Here is a 13051-nt window from a genome sequence, read left to right on the forward strand (position 1 = left end):
AATGTAAATGATGTATATGAAAATGTATTTGTATAGCATGTCCTTAGCAACTTTACAGAAAGCAAATAAGTGTCAAGCTACCCTTGATTTTTATTTTTTTTAATTACAATTAATATGTCTAACTTTTTTGTATTATGTACAGCTTTTGAAATCCTGTTTTGTTCTACTGCCAAAAGCAATTGTACAATAAAATCATAAGCCCGAGCAACTTCACTAGTGCAGCACTGTTGTTATAGCATGGTATTCCACACTGATTAAATATCGTAGCATTCTATTAAAAAGTTGTTTGTGTGGGACAGTTATGTTGGTTTGTGTGATGTGGAGAGGTATAGGTAGGAAGGGAGGTGTAGTCTGTGGATTTCAAACCAGCTATTGTTTCCAGGGAGTTTGAGTTTACTTTCAGTACAGTTTTAAGGGGTCATGTGCGACTGTAGGAAGAATTTTTTTTCCTAAACACTACAAGATCATGATGGAACCATGGGATATTGAAAGGGTGAGTTTAGAAATTCCAACCTGATATTTTAAGGAAGTACATGCAAGCATGCATCTCATACAGCTGAATAGGTGATGTTCATCACAACATCTCCCTTAAATTCTGTTCTCTTGTGCCTTGGAATTTTATTTTCTTAGACGAAGGCCAAGAAAATGGAAATTCTCCCACCCCCAAATTTAAAGACTATGCCTCCCAAGGGTAGAGAATGATACAAAATTAACTGGTAGCCATTAGTCAGGTGATACTGCATTGCAACTGAGGTACTATTTTTTGTTTGGGTTTTGTTTTTGGTTTTTTTTTGCGGGGGGGACTTTTGGTGGTGGTTTGGTTTTCAGGGTTTTTTAAGGGGGGGGATATTTTGTTGGGTTTTTTTTTGTTGAGTTTTTGTTTGTTCTAGTTGAGTTTTTTTGTTTAGAAAAAGACTCAAAAGGTTCTAGCTGTGTACAGCAAAGCCTAACAGACAGACAACAGGAGCAGCTATGTTCTTAATATAACAGCCTCCAGAATCAATAATATACATAGTGTAACCGACCGGTTGTCATGGTTTAAACCCAGCCTGCAACTCGGTACCACACAGCTGCTCGCTCTCCCTCCCTTCCCCTGCCCCCTTTGCCCACGGGCAGGATGGAAAGGAGAATTGAAAGCACGTACAACCTTCAGGTTAAGGTAAGAACAGCTTAATAATTAAAGTTAAAATATAATAATAAGGAAAATAACACAGAGAGGTATAAAACTATAAGAGAAAAGGCAAGGCGAAAAGAAAAAAATAAACCAAACACAAAAATGTCCTCAAAACCCCCACCCAAAGCAGCAACCAACAGTGATGCATAACACAATTGCTCACCCACCCACTGACTGATGCCCCAGCCTGTTCCTGAGCAGCAATCAGCCCTTTACAGCTAACATCCCCCAGTTTCTATACTGAGCATGACATGCTGGGGTACGGAATACCCCTTTGGCTGGTTTGAGTCAGGTGCCCTGTCTCTGCTTCCTCCTAGTTTCTTGTACCCCTCCTCACAGGCAGAGCACGAGACACTGGAAAGTCCTTGATCAAGGTAAGCAGTACTTAGCAACAACTAGAATATCTGTGTTATCAGCATTGTTCTCAGACTAAAGCCAAAACATAGCTACAAGGAAGAAAATTAACTCTATCTCAGCTGCAACCAGGGTACTGGTTATAAGGGAGTAGGTTGGAGGAGCGGGGATTTTCTATTTCCTCTTACTTCAGTCAAGGCAAATAATGTGATAACAGAATGCCCTTTAAACTTGGAACTCAGGAGGTTCTGCAGGGAACAGTGTTCATTTAGTTTAAATTGTTCATAAGCTTCTTGCCTGGTTTCACTGCAAAATGACAAAGTCTGTTCTCTTTACAGATGTAAAGTATGCTAAATGGAAGTAGAATTCTGCAAGGCTAATGTTACGGCATTTAGAGAGCTAAAATAAATGAAAGCAGTGTTTTTAGTGACATTCAAAATACCGTGTACACTAAGGCATTTTGGAATGTCCACCTTTGAAAATCCAGTTAATTATTTACAAAAGTAAAATTTAGTTTGCACAGGTGGTGAAAACTTCATGGAGACAGTAATGAAGATGAGATTTAAAAGCTGGTTTTTCTTCCTAGTTATGATGTATTCAGGCAAACTCATTGCAGAAGGTAAATACACTGAATTCTGTTGTTAATAAATGTGCATTGAAACTAGGACATGCAATCTAGGTAACTTAAGTACAATGTCTTTCATATCTTTACCTAAACACTGATTTTTATTTTTTTTTTTTAAGTATAGTTTTGTTGTGAGTTGGCTGATCATGATTCAGCTGTCACTGCAGCTCAGGGCTACGGATTCATATCTGAGTTTCAAAGCTGTAATATTGAAAGGTTCAGACTTTTATTCAGAAAAAGTTTCTTTTGAAATGTATTTGAGTGTTTTGCAGCGTTTATACAAATTGAATTTTGTACTATTCAAATATTTTCTACACTGATGTGTCAGGAATTGAAGTGTTTTGACTTTTCCACTCTTTTGCTTTGTGGTAATTACATGGAACCTTGCAGAAGCTGCTTTGGGGTGGCTCTGCATTTCCTATCCCTATTTTCAGGGGTGCTTAAAACTGCTGGGTTTCTATAGTTTACATGCCACTTGAACTGCAAGTTCACAGAGATGTGGGCTGTATATAAGGGTACACCTCTATTAGTTGGAAAGGTGTCCTTTTTTCAGTTTTTCATTTTATGCTACTGTATGTTTAACTCAAGAATATTTGTTGCAAACCACCTGTCTTCACTAGAGTTTTGTCCTTTACACAAAGCAGTTGAAATTACTCTGATGATACCCTTTGGAAAGCCAAACAAAAGGTATGTAGGTAGCAACCATTTCTGTCTTTTAGTTACTTAAAAACCGTAATTACTCTCAGGTTTGGTTTTGGTGTTGTTTTGGAGAGGTTTGATTGGTTGGGTTTTAGTTTGGGGTTGGTTTTTTTTTTTCCAATTTATATGTAATACAGTGGCAGTGTGAGGAAACTAGTTGTTAAAAATAATTATCTTGGCAATTTGTATTTAGTAAAAATACAAAATTTGCAGAAAATTGTAGTATTAGCAGTAAATTCTAGTGGCATTACTGAGTGAAGAAGCAATAGTTTGTTATTTTGGTTTTAATGTGTAGGGTGAATGCAGCAGTGCCAACTTGTGGGAGAATTGCCCAATTCCAATGAGATCCATAGGTGGTAATTGTTTTTAAAGCTTGATTCTTCTTTTGAGGTCCCTTCCAACCCTTGGGATTCTGTGATTCTGTATTCTGTGATTCTTCAGGTTAGATTGCCTTGTAATGCTAAGGAGTTTTTGAGACCCAAAAGGTAATTTTGTGAGAAATCCAAACATTAGTATTGCTTTTTGGTGGTTGTGGTGTTTGGGTTTTCCTTTTGTTTGTTTTGGTTTTTAAGTAGCTTCATGCCACATTCAGCATGATTCCTTTTAAAGGTGTTCTATTGTTTTGTTGTCTTCCTTTATTTGTCACTCTGCTTGTTCTTTTCTAAACCTCAATTTCTTCTTTCTTTTCCATTGATTATGATCTTAAGTTCTCTTTCTTCAGCAACTTTAAGTCCTTTATTTTCTCCTGGCAGATTGTCATACTGTTCTGATAACATTTGCCGAATTAAGGAGCTATCACATAGCTAACCTTGATGCTGTTGTCAGTGAATTTCAGAGCAGGTATCAGTATGTTTATGCAGCAAAGTGTGCTCATGTCTTCTGGTTTAAATATAGAGTCAAATAAATGTGTTCTGCATCAGCATTGCCCAGTTCATATTAGGAAGTTTCATTCTACAGCTGATGTTCCTGTGAATGTAAAGAACTGATGTGGCTGTAATATATCTTAATTTCAGTGAGTCTTAAAAGACCCTTCATGCTTGCAAGTATTCAGGATTTCATTCACCTTGTTTGAAAGCCTGAATCAATTTAACTGATATTAAATAAACTAATGCAAAAAACCTCATATTTGGGCTGGGATTTTTAGTGAGAGAGATATATTTTTTTTTTATTTTTTTTTTTTCAGATAAACCTTGTGAGTTGCCACATATAGAAAATGGAAGGATTGCCCAGTACTACTATAATTTCAAAAGTCACTATTTCCCTATGCATAAGGGAAAAAAGATTTCCTATTCCTGTATGGTTGGTTATACAACTGAAACTGGGACTCAAGATGAAAGAATAACTTGTACTGCAAAAGGCTGGTCTCCAGTGCCACGCTGCTACAGTGAGTTAGCTTTATTAATCTCATCATTGCTTCTACCAGGAAACTTTTTTCTAGCAGCTGTGTTTCCCAGAACATACAGGAGCAGAAGCTGCATATAAGGAGGATAAAATGTATGTGTTAAGACAAGGTGAAATCAATCACTTATGTATATAAACTACATATTTATACATGGAATATGTTTACAATAATACATATTTTAAGGACTTTAACCTAATATGTTTTTCTCAAAACACCAAGAAACTTGCCCAGTGTCCTTATTTTGAGAAAACTAATAGACAGTTTCCCCTCAGATGTATATCCTCTAAAGCCTCCCTAGCTCTAGGTTCCTTGGTTGTAATGTTCCATGTTATTGCCATCAATTTGATGTATTGTTCGATGAATGTGGTAGAGTTTCTTCAATAGGTCAAGACAAGATTATATCACGATAGCTGAAAGTCCCTTCTTTTGCGTATTAGAGAACAAAAATATTCCATTAATTCTTTCTACTCAAGCTGTCTCCTTTAATTTAGGAAAATGTAATAAGCCTCTTCTGGAGAATGGTGCTTTTTATGGTACAGAAATGTACTTCAAAGTGCATGAGAAACTTCAGTACAAATGTAATCCAGGCTACCACTCTCCAAGCAGTGGAACTGAAGATACAGTACAATGTCAGCCAGGAGGATGGAGCTCCCAGCCAAGCTGTACTAAAAAATTTGGTAGGACTCCACACTGTTCTCCTTTGTTATCTCTTACCTGTATGTAATTCTACTGTTCTTGCTGTACCTGTAGGGCCAAACTACCTGTGTCAGGTTATGATCTGAGTACTCCCAAAGTAGGTTCTCAGCAGTACCTCATGGGAAGAAGTCAGATTTCACATGCTGCTAGTTTTGTGAATTTGTATAGATAAAATTACATGTAGAAGAAATCAGTATAGATGAAATCACATTGTTTCAGATAAAATCATCCAAACTTCCTTCCCAAATGATGACTGGAAAAGTCATGCAAACTACTGCATTTTTAATTCTTCATTATTTATAAATATTTTTGCGAAGAGTTTTGCCTTGGATATAACCACTTTTAAGGTGTATCTAAGAAAAATTTTAGAATAATACCTTGAAATGAAAAGGGTGACTAATATTATGCACATTTTATTTCTTTTAAGAGTCATGTCAAGTACCGAGTTTACATCATGGCAATTACTTCACAGCCCAGCAAGAGCTTCAGCTGAATGAAACACTGCTATACAAATGTGACGAGGGATATCGTACTGCAGGAGGAAACACTACAGAAGAAGCAGTGTGTCTATCACATGGGTGGTCCCTTACTCCAAACTGCAGTAGTATGTAGTGAGCTGGAATATAAGTCAGTTTGAAATTTGATTTATCCTACAAATGAACAAAAATCTGCAAAAAGGCTAGTTTTATAAGCCGTTGGGGGGCAGGGTGGGAAAGGGAAGGCTCCCTCAGCTGTTTTTCGCTGCTTTATGTTTTCTTCCTAGGAATAACTTGTTCCTCTTTGAGTGCAATAGCACATGGAGGTTTCTATCCTGTGAAGAAAATCTATGAAGAGGGAGATGTAGTTCATTTTTATTGCAAAGAAAATTATTCTGCCAGTGAATTTGACCTAATTCAATGTTATTATTTCGGATGGCATCCAGACCCTCCTGTGTGTGAAGGTACCTATTTTCATAGTTTTATGATGTCAAATTCTTAATGAACACCTTCTTTCACGAAATACTACATGAATACAAAATAAAAATACACTTTTTGTACCTATTCACAATCCAAATAGAAATTAAGTGTTAGCTGAAGGGCATGGAGCCAAGGTAGCAGGGAAGGACACAATGGTACTTGGAATTAATTTGCAGTGGGCTCTAACAGTAGAGTGGATTCTGTCTCTTGCTGTTGCTTCTTTGTATGCTGGATCCTGGAGAAGCAGAAATCAACTATTGTAGGGAAGTTGTTCAACCCCTGAATCTCAAGTTAAAGCACATTCAGATGACATAAAGGTTTAATCAAACATGTTGAATCCTGCCTTGTGAAGTGGGCACATGAATCTTGAGATGCATTAAAAATAAAATCTTTGACAAGTTCCTCCTGATCTCGGAGAATTGTGGTCCCTTTCAGAGTTTTACAGCCTCACCAAACTGTATATGTTTTCAACAGAATTTAACTAGAAAGGTAATCAGAAACACAACTTTAGCAATTGCTTTCACTTCCCCAGTAACTGGGGGATAATGATTCTCAGAAAAGAAACTTGCAAAAGAATGAAAGGTCTAGTGAGCCAGGTGAGGTATGATAAACAGCAGAAAATGGTACAAATCAACATCTAGGCTAGCTTGAGAGTTCATATTGTTCAGCATACCTTGATGTGGATATTGTCCCCTCTGTGGATTACTTCTGAGATTTAGGAGATCTCATGGTAACAAATTCTCTGCTTTATATACAAAGTGTGCCACATTTTGATGACAGAGGATGGGGCAATCTTTTTTGTTGGTTTAAGTTAAATGTATGGTATTCTTTTCCAATATATTTTTACAGGATTTTTTCCCCATGAAGTATGTTTTTAAAGCAAATTTAATAATTGTTGGGTGGGTAGGATGGTGTAATATTAAAAATTATATTTAGCCTTTAAAAATATAGATGTGTAAAGCAGAATATTCAGTAAAATCAGTTTTTTTGTAATTCCTTTATAGCTAATCTTGCAGAAGAGCGCAAAGATGAAAATCGTCTTCCTTTCCTAGAAGATACTGTAGTGTTTTAAATGCACTAGAATATCTCAATTAAATGGCATGTGTTAGGAGCCCAGCTCTGTATTTATTCTGATGACACAGCAGGAATTCTTCTTGTGTGGACACAGAGAAGGTGGGGTGCTCAGAATGAAAACAAAGCCTCAATCTAGTCTTGAGGATATTGCAGTTGCAAACTTAAGGCCAGGTTGGATAGGGCTTTGAGCAACCTGGCCTAGTGGAACGTGTCCCTGCCCATGCCAGATCTAGGTCTAATACATAAGCTGTTTTAAAGAATGTATCAATGGAATTTATGGGAAATCTCTATTACCTGAAGTCCTTCAAAAACCATTTTAAGCCTCTGTGGAGAAATTATAAAGTTGTTTCTAGCAGTGCAGTAGCATAATACCTCATATTTATTGAATATAACAATTACTTTTTCTTCTGGTCTCCTATTTTGTGAGGAAAATGGGAGTAAGGAATTACTCTGGATCAACCACAGATGTCTTTTGAGTTATAGGTTTGCATTCTGTACAGTACAATTAATTATGTATATGGTTTTGATTAGTGAGAAAATAGTATGCATTTTTTATTTTCAGATGTAAAAAATAAATGTCCTCCACCACCACTTCCTCCTCATGCCCATGTCATCACAGATAGAAGAACATATCATAATGGAGACAAAGTTCGTATACAGTGTCAAAGTACCTTTGAAATAAGAGGATCTGAGGAAATCCAGTGTGAAAAAGGAAAATGGACATCACCCCCTATTTGTATTGGTTAGTACTTTTATGAAGACTGACAACTGAACAGAAACAAGTCTTCAGACAATTCCTTATTTATCTGGAGAGCCTCAGTTTCCATATCTGCAAAACTCTTTATGCCCTCCTCTGTTAAAATGGTTGAGAGGTAAATTGCAATCTAATTGGTAGACAATTGGTTCTCAAATCAAAGAGAGAGGATGAGATAGTGAATTCAAGTGACATGCATGTTCTTCCATCGAATATTGATTTTATTAGATCTTGCAATGCATCAGTGTGTCTGTTTTGATATTTGAATATGAGTTATTTCTTAGTTTCTGCTCTGGTTCTGTTTCTGCTATGGTTACAGGAACAGTTACAGGAATTATGGATAAATCGGAATCTGAGGCACCACCATCACTTGAGGCAGATGCAGCAATAAGGGCAAGCAAAACATATCACAATGAAGATATGAGTAGGTGAACATTGCTTTTCTATTTAAATACTCTCCAATGATATTATAGGCATTTTATGACTACTCTTACTACTTTTTTTGCTATAGTACAGTTCTTTACTCTTGAAAATATTTCCATGTGCTACAGATGTCAATGTAGCAGTCTGAATGAAAGGTCATGTTGCCTTTTCCTAGTGATTAGAAACTACACCTATATGCTTGTTTCTGTATTTATTATTTTATTTCATACATGAGCATTTAGCTTCATTTTGTACCCTTTGTGTTAATGTTGTCTGAATTTGCAAATTCATGAGTATTTTGCTGATCCTTTGACCAATTGTTCCATGTGGTTTCTTTTACTTTTGAACCCTACATGGGCTAAATATTTCAAACAATGAATAAAGACTGTCTCATCACAGAAAAAGAACTTATCTATATTGATTAAACCAGCAAGAGTCGAGAGTTGGCAAAGATGAGGACTGTACAGGCAAATAAAACACCTGTCTGCAATTCAGTAAGGCAAGTGTAGAGTTTCTGGAAACAAAATTTGAAAAAGAAATTATGTTGATTTATATTTTATTTGTATGATAATTTTTTGCTCAGTCTATTATTAGTCTGAGACTTTCATCAGTGTTAACATTGTTTCAAAGATCTAATTACCTAATTCCCTACCTTGTATTAGAAACACAGCAAGACTGTACCTCTCCACCTGTGATTAAAAATGGTGTTGTTCTTGGTCCATTATTGACAAGTTACAAAAATGGTTCCTCAATAGAATACGGTTGTCAGCGTTATCATTTTTTGGATGGACCTACTACTGTTTACTGCCGACAAGGAAACTGGACAGAGCCACCAACTTGCTTTGGTAGGTTAATGAGGTTAACTGTCTAAAGAAAAGCTATGATACCTGATGTGCTCCTCATACTAAGTTTTGTGAAACTTGTCAGAAAACATCCAAAACAATATTGACTTTGAATAACCTGAAAAAGCCCCAAAACAACACAACATTTCCAAAAGGTTTTTGGAAGATCTCAAAATTCTTTTAATGGAGACAAAACAAATATAAAAAAAAAAAAAAAAAAAACCACAACAAAAACCCAAAGGGAATTGTCAAAACACTTCCTTATGTTAACAGTTTAAATTTACTGTGTATTAACAACTATCCTCGAAGGGTTTACCAAACCTGTCAGCCAAAACTGATGGGTCAGTTTTGATGGATGACTGTTGCCATTATAAAATGTCCTTTCAAGTTACAGTGAAGAAGTTCCTTTCTTCAATAGTAAACCTAGGCTAAGGTATGTTTACCAAAACTTATAGAAACCAGATGTTGTCAGAAGTGTCCGTTTTCTGTTCCCAATTTAGGCTATTTTTTTTTTTTTTTTAAAGTTGTTTCTGTTACTTCAGCTCATTTCTTTACATTTCCTAGAACCATGTACTCTTAATGTAACTGATATGAACAGCAACAACATAGAGCTGAAATGGAGACAAGAAGAATTAATTTTCCTTCATGGCGATCTCGTAGAGTTTGAATGTAAACAGGGACACAGTTTTCTCCAGACTACCCTTCTGTCTCCTGGGAGGACACAGTGTAACCATGGCAGGCTGAAATATCCAAAATGCATTATGCAAGGTAAACCAATACTTTTTTATTACCTTTTTAATTAATCAATGTCAAACTTATTTAGAAATAATTTACTTTGGCTGTGTGGGCCTAGAATCTGTTGTAAGTAATAGCTGTTTAGAATTCAACAATACAGATATGCAGATACCCATGCAAAAAATACCTATATTGTTAAATATATTCAAGCATGGAAAAACTATACAGCTTCTCTGATGGGGAAGGCTATAGAAAGGAGGCAGGAGCTCATCTCCAAGCGCAGAGAAGTCAAAGCTCTGTAGAAAGACAGCTGCAAAATATTAAAAGCACACAAGGGATTTCCTGTAGTTAGAATTAAGTGGAGATTGCTTTCTGTTCTGGGACATAATGAAATAGCAAGAAAATACACTAAGAATTGATAGGCATCTAGTGTGGACAGGCATTTAAAGCTGCTTATTTGTTAATTTCTAAAGCTGACTGCTTCTCCAATGTTTCTAATGCCATTTCAGCTCCTACAGAAAAATGTGACTCTCCACCTTCTATTGCGAATGGAGCTCTTACTCTCCCACCCCTGACTCAGTATGACAATGGTTCTTCTGTTCAGTATAATTGCTCTGAGTATCATTTTTTGCAAGGATCTGAGAAAATCTACTGTTCTGAAGGACAATGGACTTCACCACCAGTGTGTATAGGTAGGTTTGATAACATAGATAAGAATTTATTCTTCTCTGTAATTCATAAAATCATAGAATACTTAGGAAGTTAGTTTTAAATGTCATCTAACCTATACCATCTGCAATAAGAAGGGATGTCTTCAGGTAAATCAGGTTGCCCAGAGCCCTGTCCAGCCTGACTTTGGATGTTTCCAGGGATGGGTCATCTACCACCTCACTGGGCAACCTGTTCCAGTGTTTCACCACCCTCATTATAAAAATGTATTCCTTACAACTGTCTGCATCAACCTTCTGGTTGAAAACCACTTCCCCTTGTCCTATCACAACAGGCCCTACTAAAAAAGTCTGGCCCCATTTTTCTTATCAGCCCCCTTCAAGTATTGAAAGGTTTCAGTGTCTTCCCAAAGCCTTCTCTTCTCCAGGCTGAACAACCCCAACTCTCTCTAAATTCAGATACTTAGAATTTATAAATTGGATATTGTCAAGTAGAACTTTAAGATCTCAACTTCATTTTTTCTTTTTTCAAGATGAAAGTTTTAATAGGAGTGAGTGTAAGCTTGTCTGGCCTTTGGGGTTTTTTTCCCCTCAAATATGATATGCCTGCAGTATTCAAATTTTCATGCATAGTACATTAGGAGAATGGGAAATAATTTATAATTTTAGCATTGACTAGTCAAAACCATGCTACATTAACACTGATTACATCTCTTTTCTTTAGAGCCATGTATTTTGTCAAAAAGTGAAATGGAGAAAAATAATGTGCTGCTGCAAGGGTTCTATGAGAATCAAGTTTACTTTTACCATGGGGATTATGTTGGTTTTTACTGTAAACAGAACCATTTTGGAGCAAAATCTGGTACAACGTTATTTCAAGTGCAGTGTAAGAGAGGACAGCTGATGTATCCAAGGTGTGTTGAAAGAGAAAAATAAGTATGGACTTCAAGAAAGCCTACAGGAAAGGTATGTGCATGTTCTTTATCTGGTAGGAACACCTGAATTAAAGTGGTCTTACATTTTTAAGATCACTACAGTCAGCTTTGAAAAATGACTGATCAGTGGCATTGTTGGATCTGAGCTGAAGGGAAAGCAAAGTGAAAGGGCTTTGTGGTGTGAGGACTGGGAGTGCAGCAGAAGAATGTAATATTGGCATACGCATGGAAAATTTAGGATGTAGGAGTTTCATAAAGTTTACAGCGATAAACCTGAGAATGCGTCACAATCTGGAAGGCCAGAGCAAAGCCACCACAACGAGGAGATGCTGGGCAAGTAGTGCCCTTTGTGAGGACATTGACAATTTTGACAGCATGGATGCTTTTGTGACTACAGAATAGAGCTAACTTGAGACTTTGTGCCCTTCAAATGGATGTTAAACTCTAATTTTACAGTGAGGCCTATTATTTTGTGCATTTTAACAGCACCCATGTCTCCTTTCACAGGTAAGAACCCTCTAATGGACAAGGCTTGAAGTACAAGTATACAAAAGCAAGTATAAAATTTCATTTAAGGGATCTATGAAACCATTCAAAACCTAAAAATGTGCAACTTCCACTGAGTAGTTAATTATCATTCTTAAAAAAGGTCAACAAGCATCATTTTGCTAATTGAGAGCATTTAAATTATTAAAATATCTAGTCCACCTATTTTGTATGATTTCCTCTGACACTTAAACATCGGTACTCTTGGAACTTAGCCTATGAAGATATGAAGAAAGTTCAGGAATATGGACATTTGCCTTGCATCCACTTTATTATGTTTTAATAAAAATGTCACTGTGAGGGTTTCTTCTGGATTTTATGTAAAATCCATCTTTCACTGATATTATTGTATGTATGTGTACTATTCTGTATGGTTTTCCAAAGCTTTTGTGAGTGCTAGGTGAATAAACCAAAAAGAAATTCAAGCATTCAAGAAATAGACAAATTCTGCTTATTTAATCAAAACCCAGCCAACCATTTGGTGGGAGAAGAGAAGTTTGATAAAAACAGCTTTTTATACAGTACTTACAATAGCATTCCAAAATGCTTTCCAAAGATTAAAAAGTCATTGTTTTGTAAAGTGTTATTTAAAAACTAAGACAAATAAGATTTAGCAACTTAACAGACTTCTGATGTATGGCATGTAAATCCAAACTAGATGTTCACAGCTTTCACTTCTAGGTCATGTTTTGAACAACAATTGTAATGTGAATTGGTGAGTCTTTCTCAGTGAAGAAATACTGTAAGCGTTCATTTAAACAAACTGATCAGTTTTTAACCAGTAAATTTTGTTATGTTGAGCATTGTTACCTTAATAGCTGGCACATAGGCTTGCTATGTATCCAGAAACTATTTGTACTGTGGCTAAAATATGTAGAAATTTATTTCAGTCTCTGAGTTTTTACATCCTAATAATTCCTGTGTCTATGACAGGTAGATGAAAAACTATTTCCCCTTAACTTGAAAGATGTTTACATGATGGACTAGATCTTGTCTTGATTGTAAGCAAAATCTTGCAAGGCAACCAGTACATCTGTGACTATATCAGCAACTCCACACAAGGTCAACATTACCTAGGTATCAGAATCAGAAAAAACAAATTTGGATACAGATATAACCAAACTGGAATGAATGGGGAAAAAAGTAATTTGGGGAAGGTTGGTTGTTT

General features: G+C 36.2%; 1 protein-coding gene across 1 annotated transcript; it reads left to right on the forward strand.

Annotated features, from left to right (window-relative positions):
- Window positions 1-2065: 2065 nt before the first annotated feature.
- Window positions 2066-11338, forward strand: F13B (coagulation factor XIII B chain; the record flags this gene model as incomplete). The annotated part of the gene is made up of 11 exons (XM_080623706.1): window positions 2066-2147; window positions 4036-4236; window positions 4746-4931; window positions 5378-5554; window positions 5714-5890; window positions 7543-7716; window positions 8060-8158; window positions 8820-9002; window positions 9564-9767; window positions 10244-10426; window positions 11127-11338. The coding sequence occupies 11 exons, from the start codon at window positions 2066-2068 to the stop codon at window positions 11336-11338; spliced, it is 1878 nt and encodes a 625-aa protein (XP_080479832.1).
- Between the last annotated feature and the right edge of the window lie 1713 nt (window positions 11339-13051).

This window comes from Psittacula echo (assembly GCF_963264785.1).
Source record: "Psittacula echo genome assembly, chromosome: 7".
In the NCBI taxonomy this organism is placed as follows: domain Eukaryota; kingdom Metazoa; phylum Chordata; class Aves; order Psittaciformes; family Psittacidae; genus Psittacula; species Psittacula echo.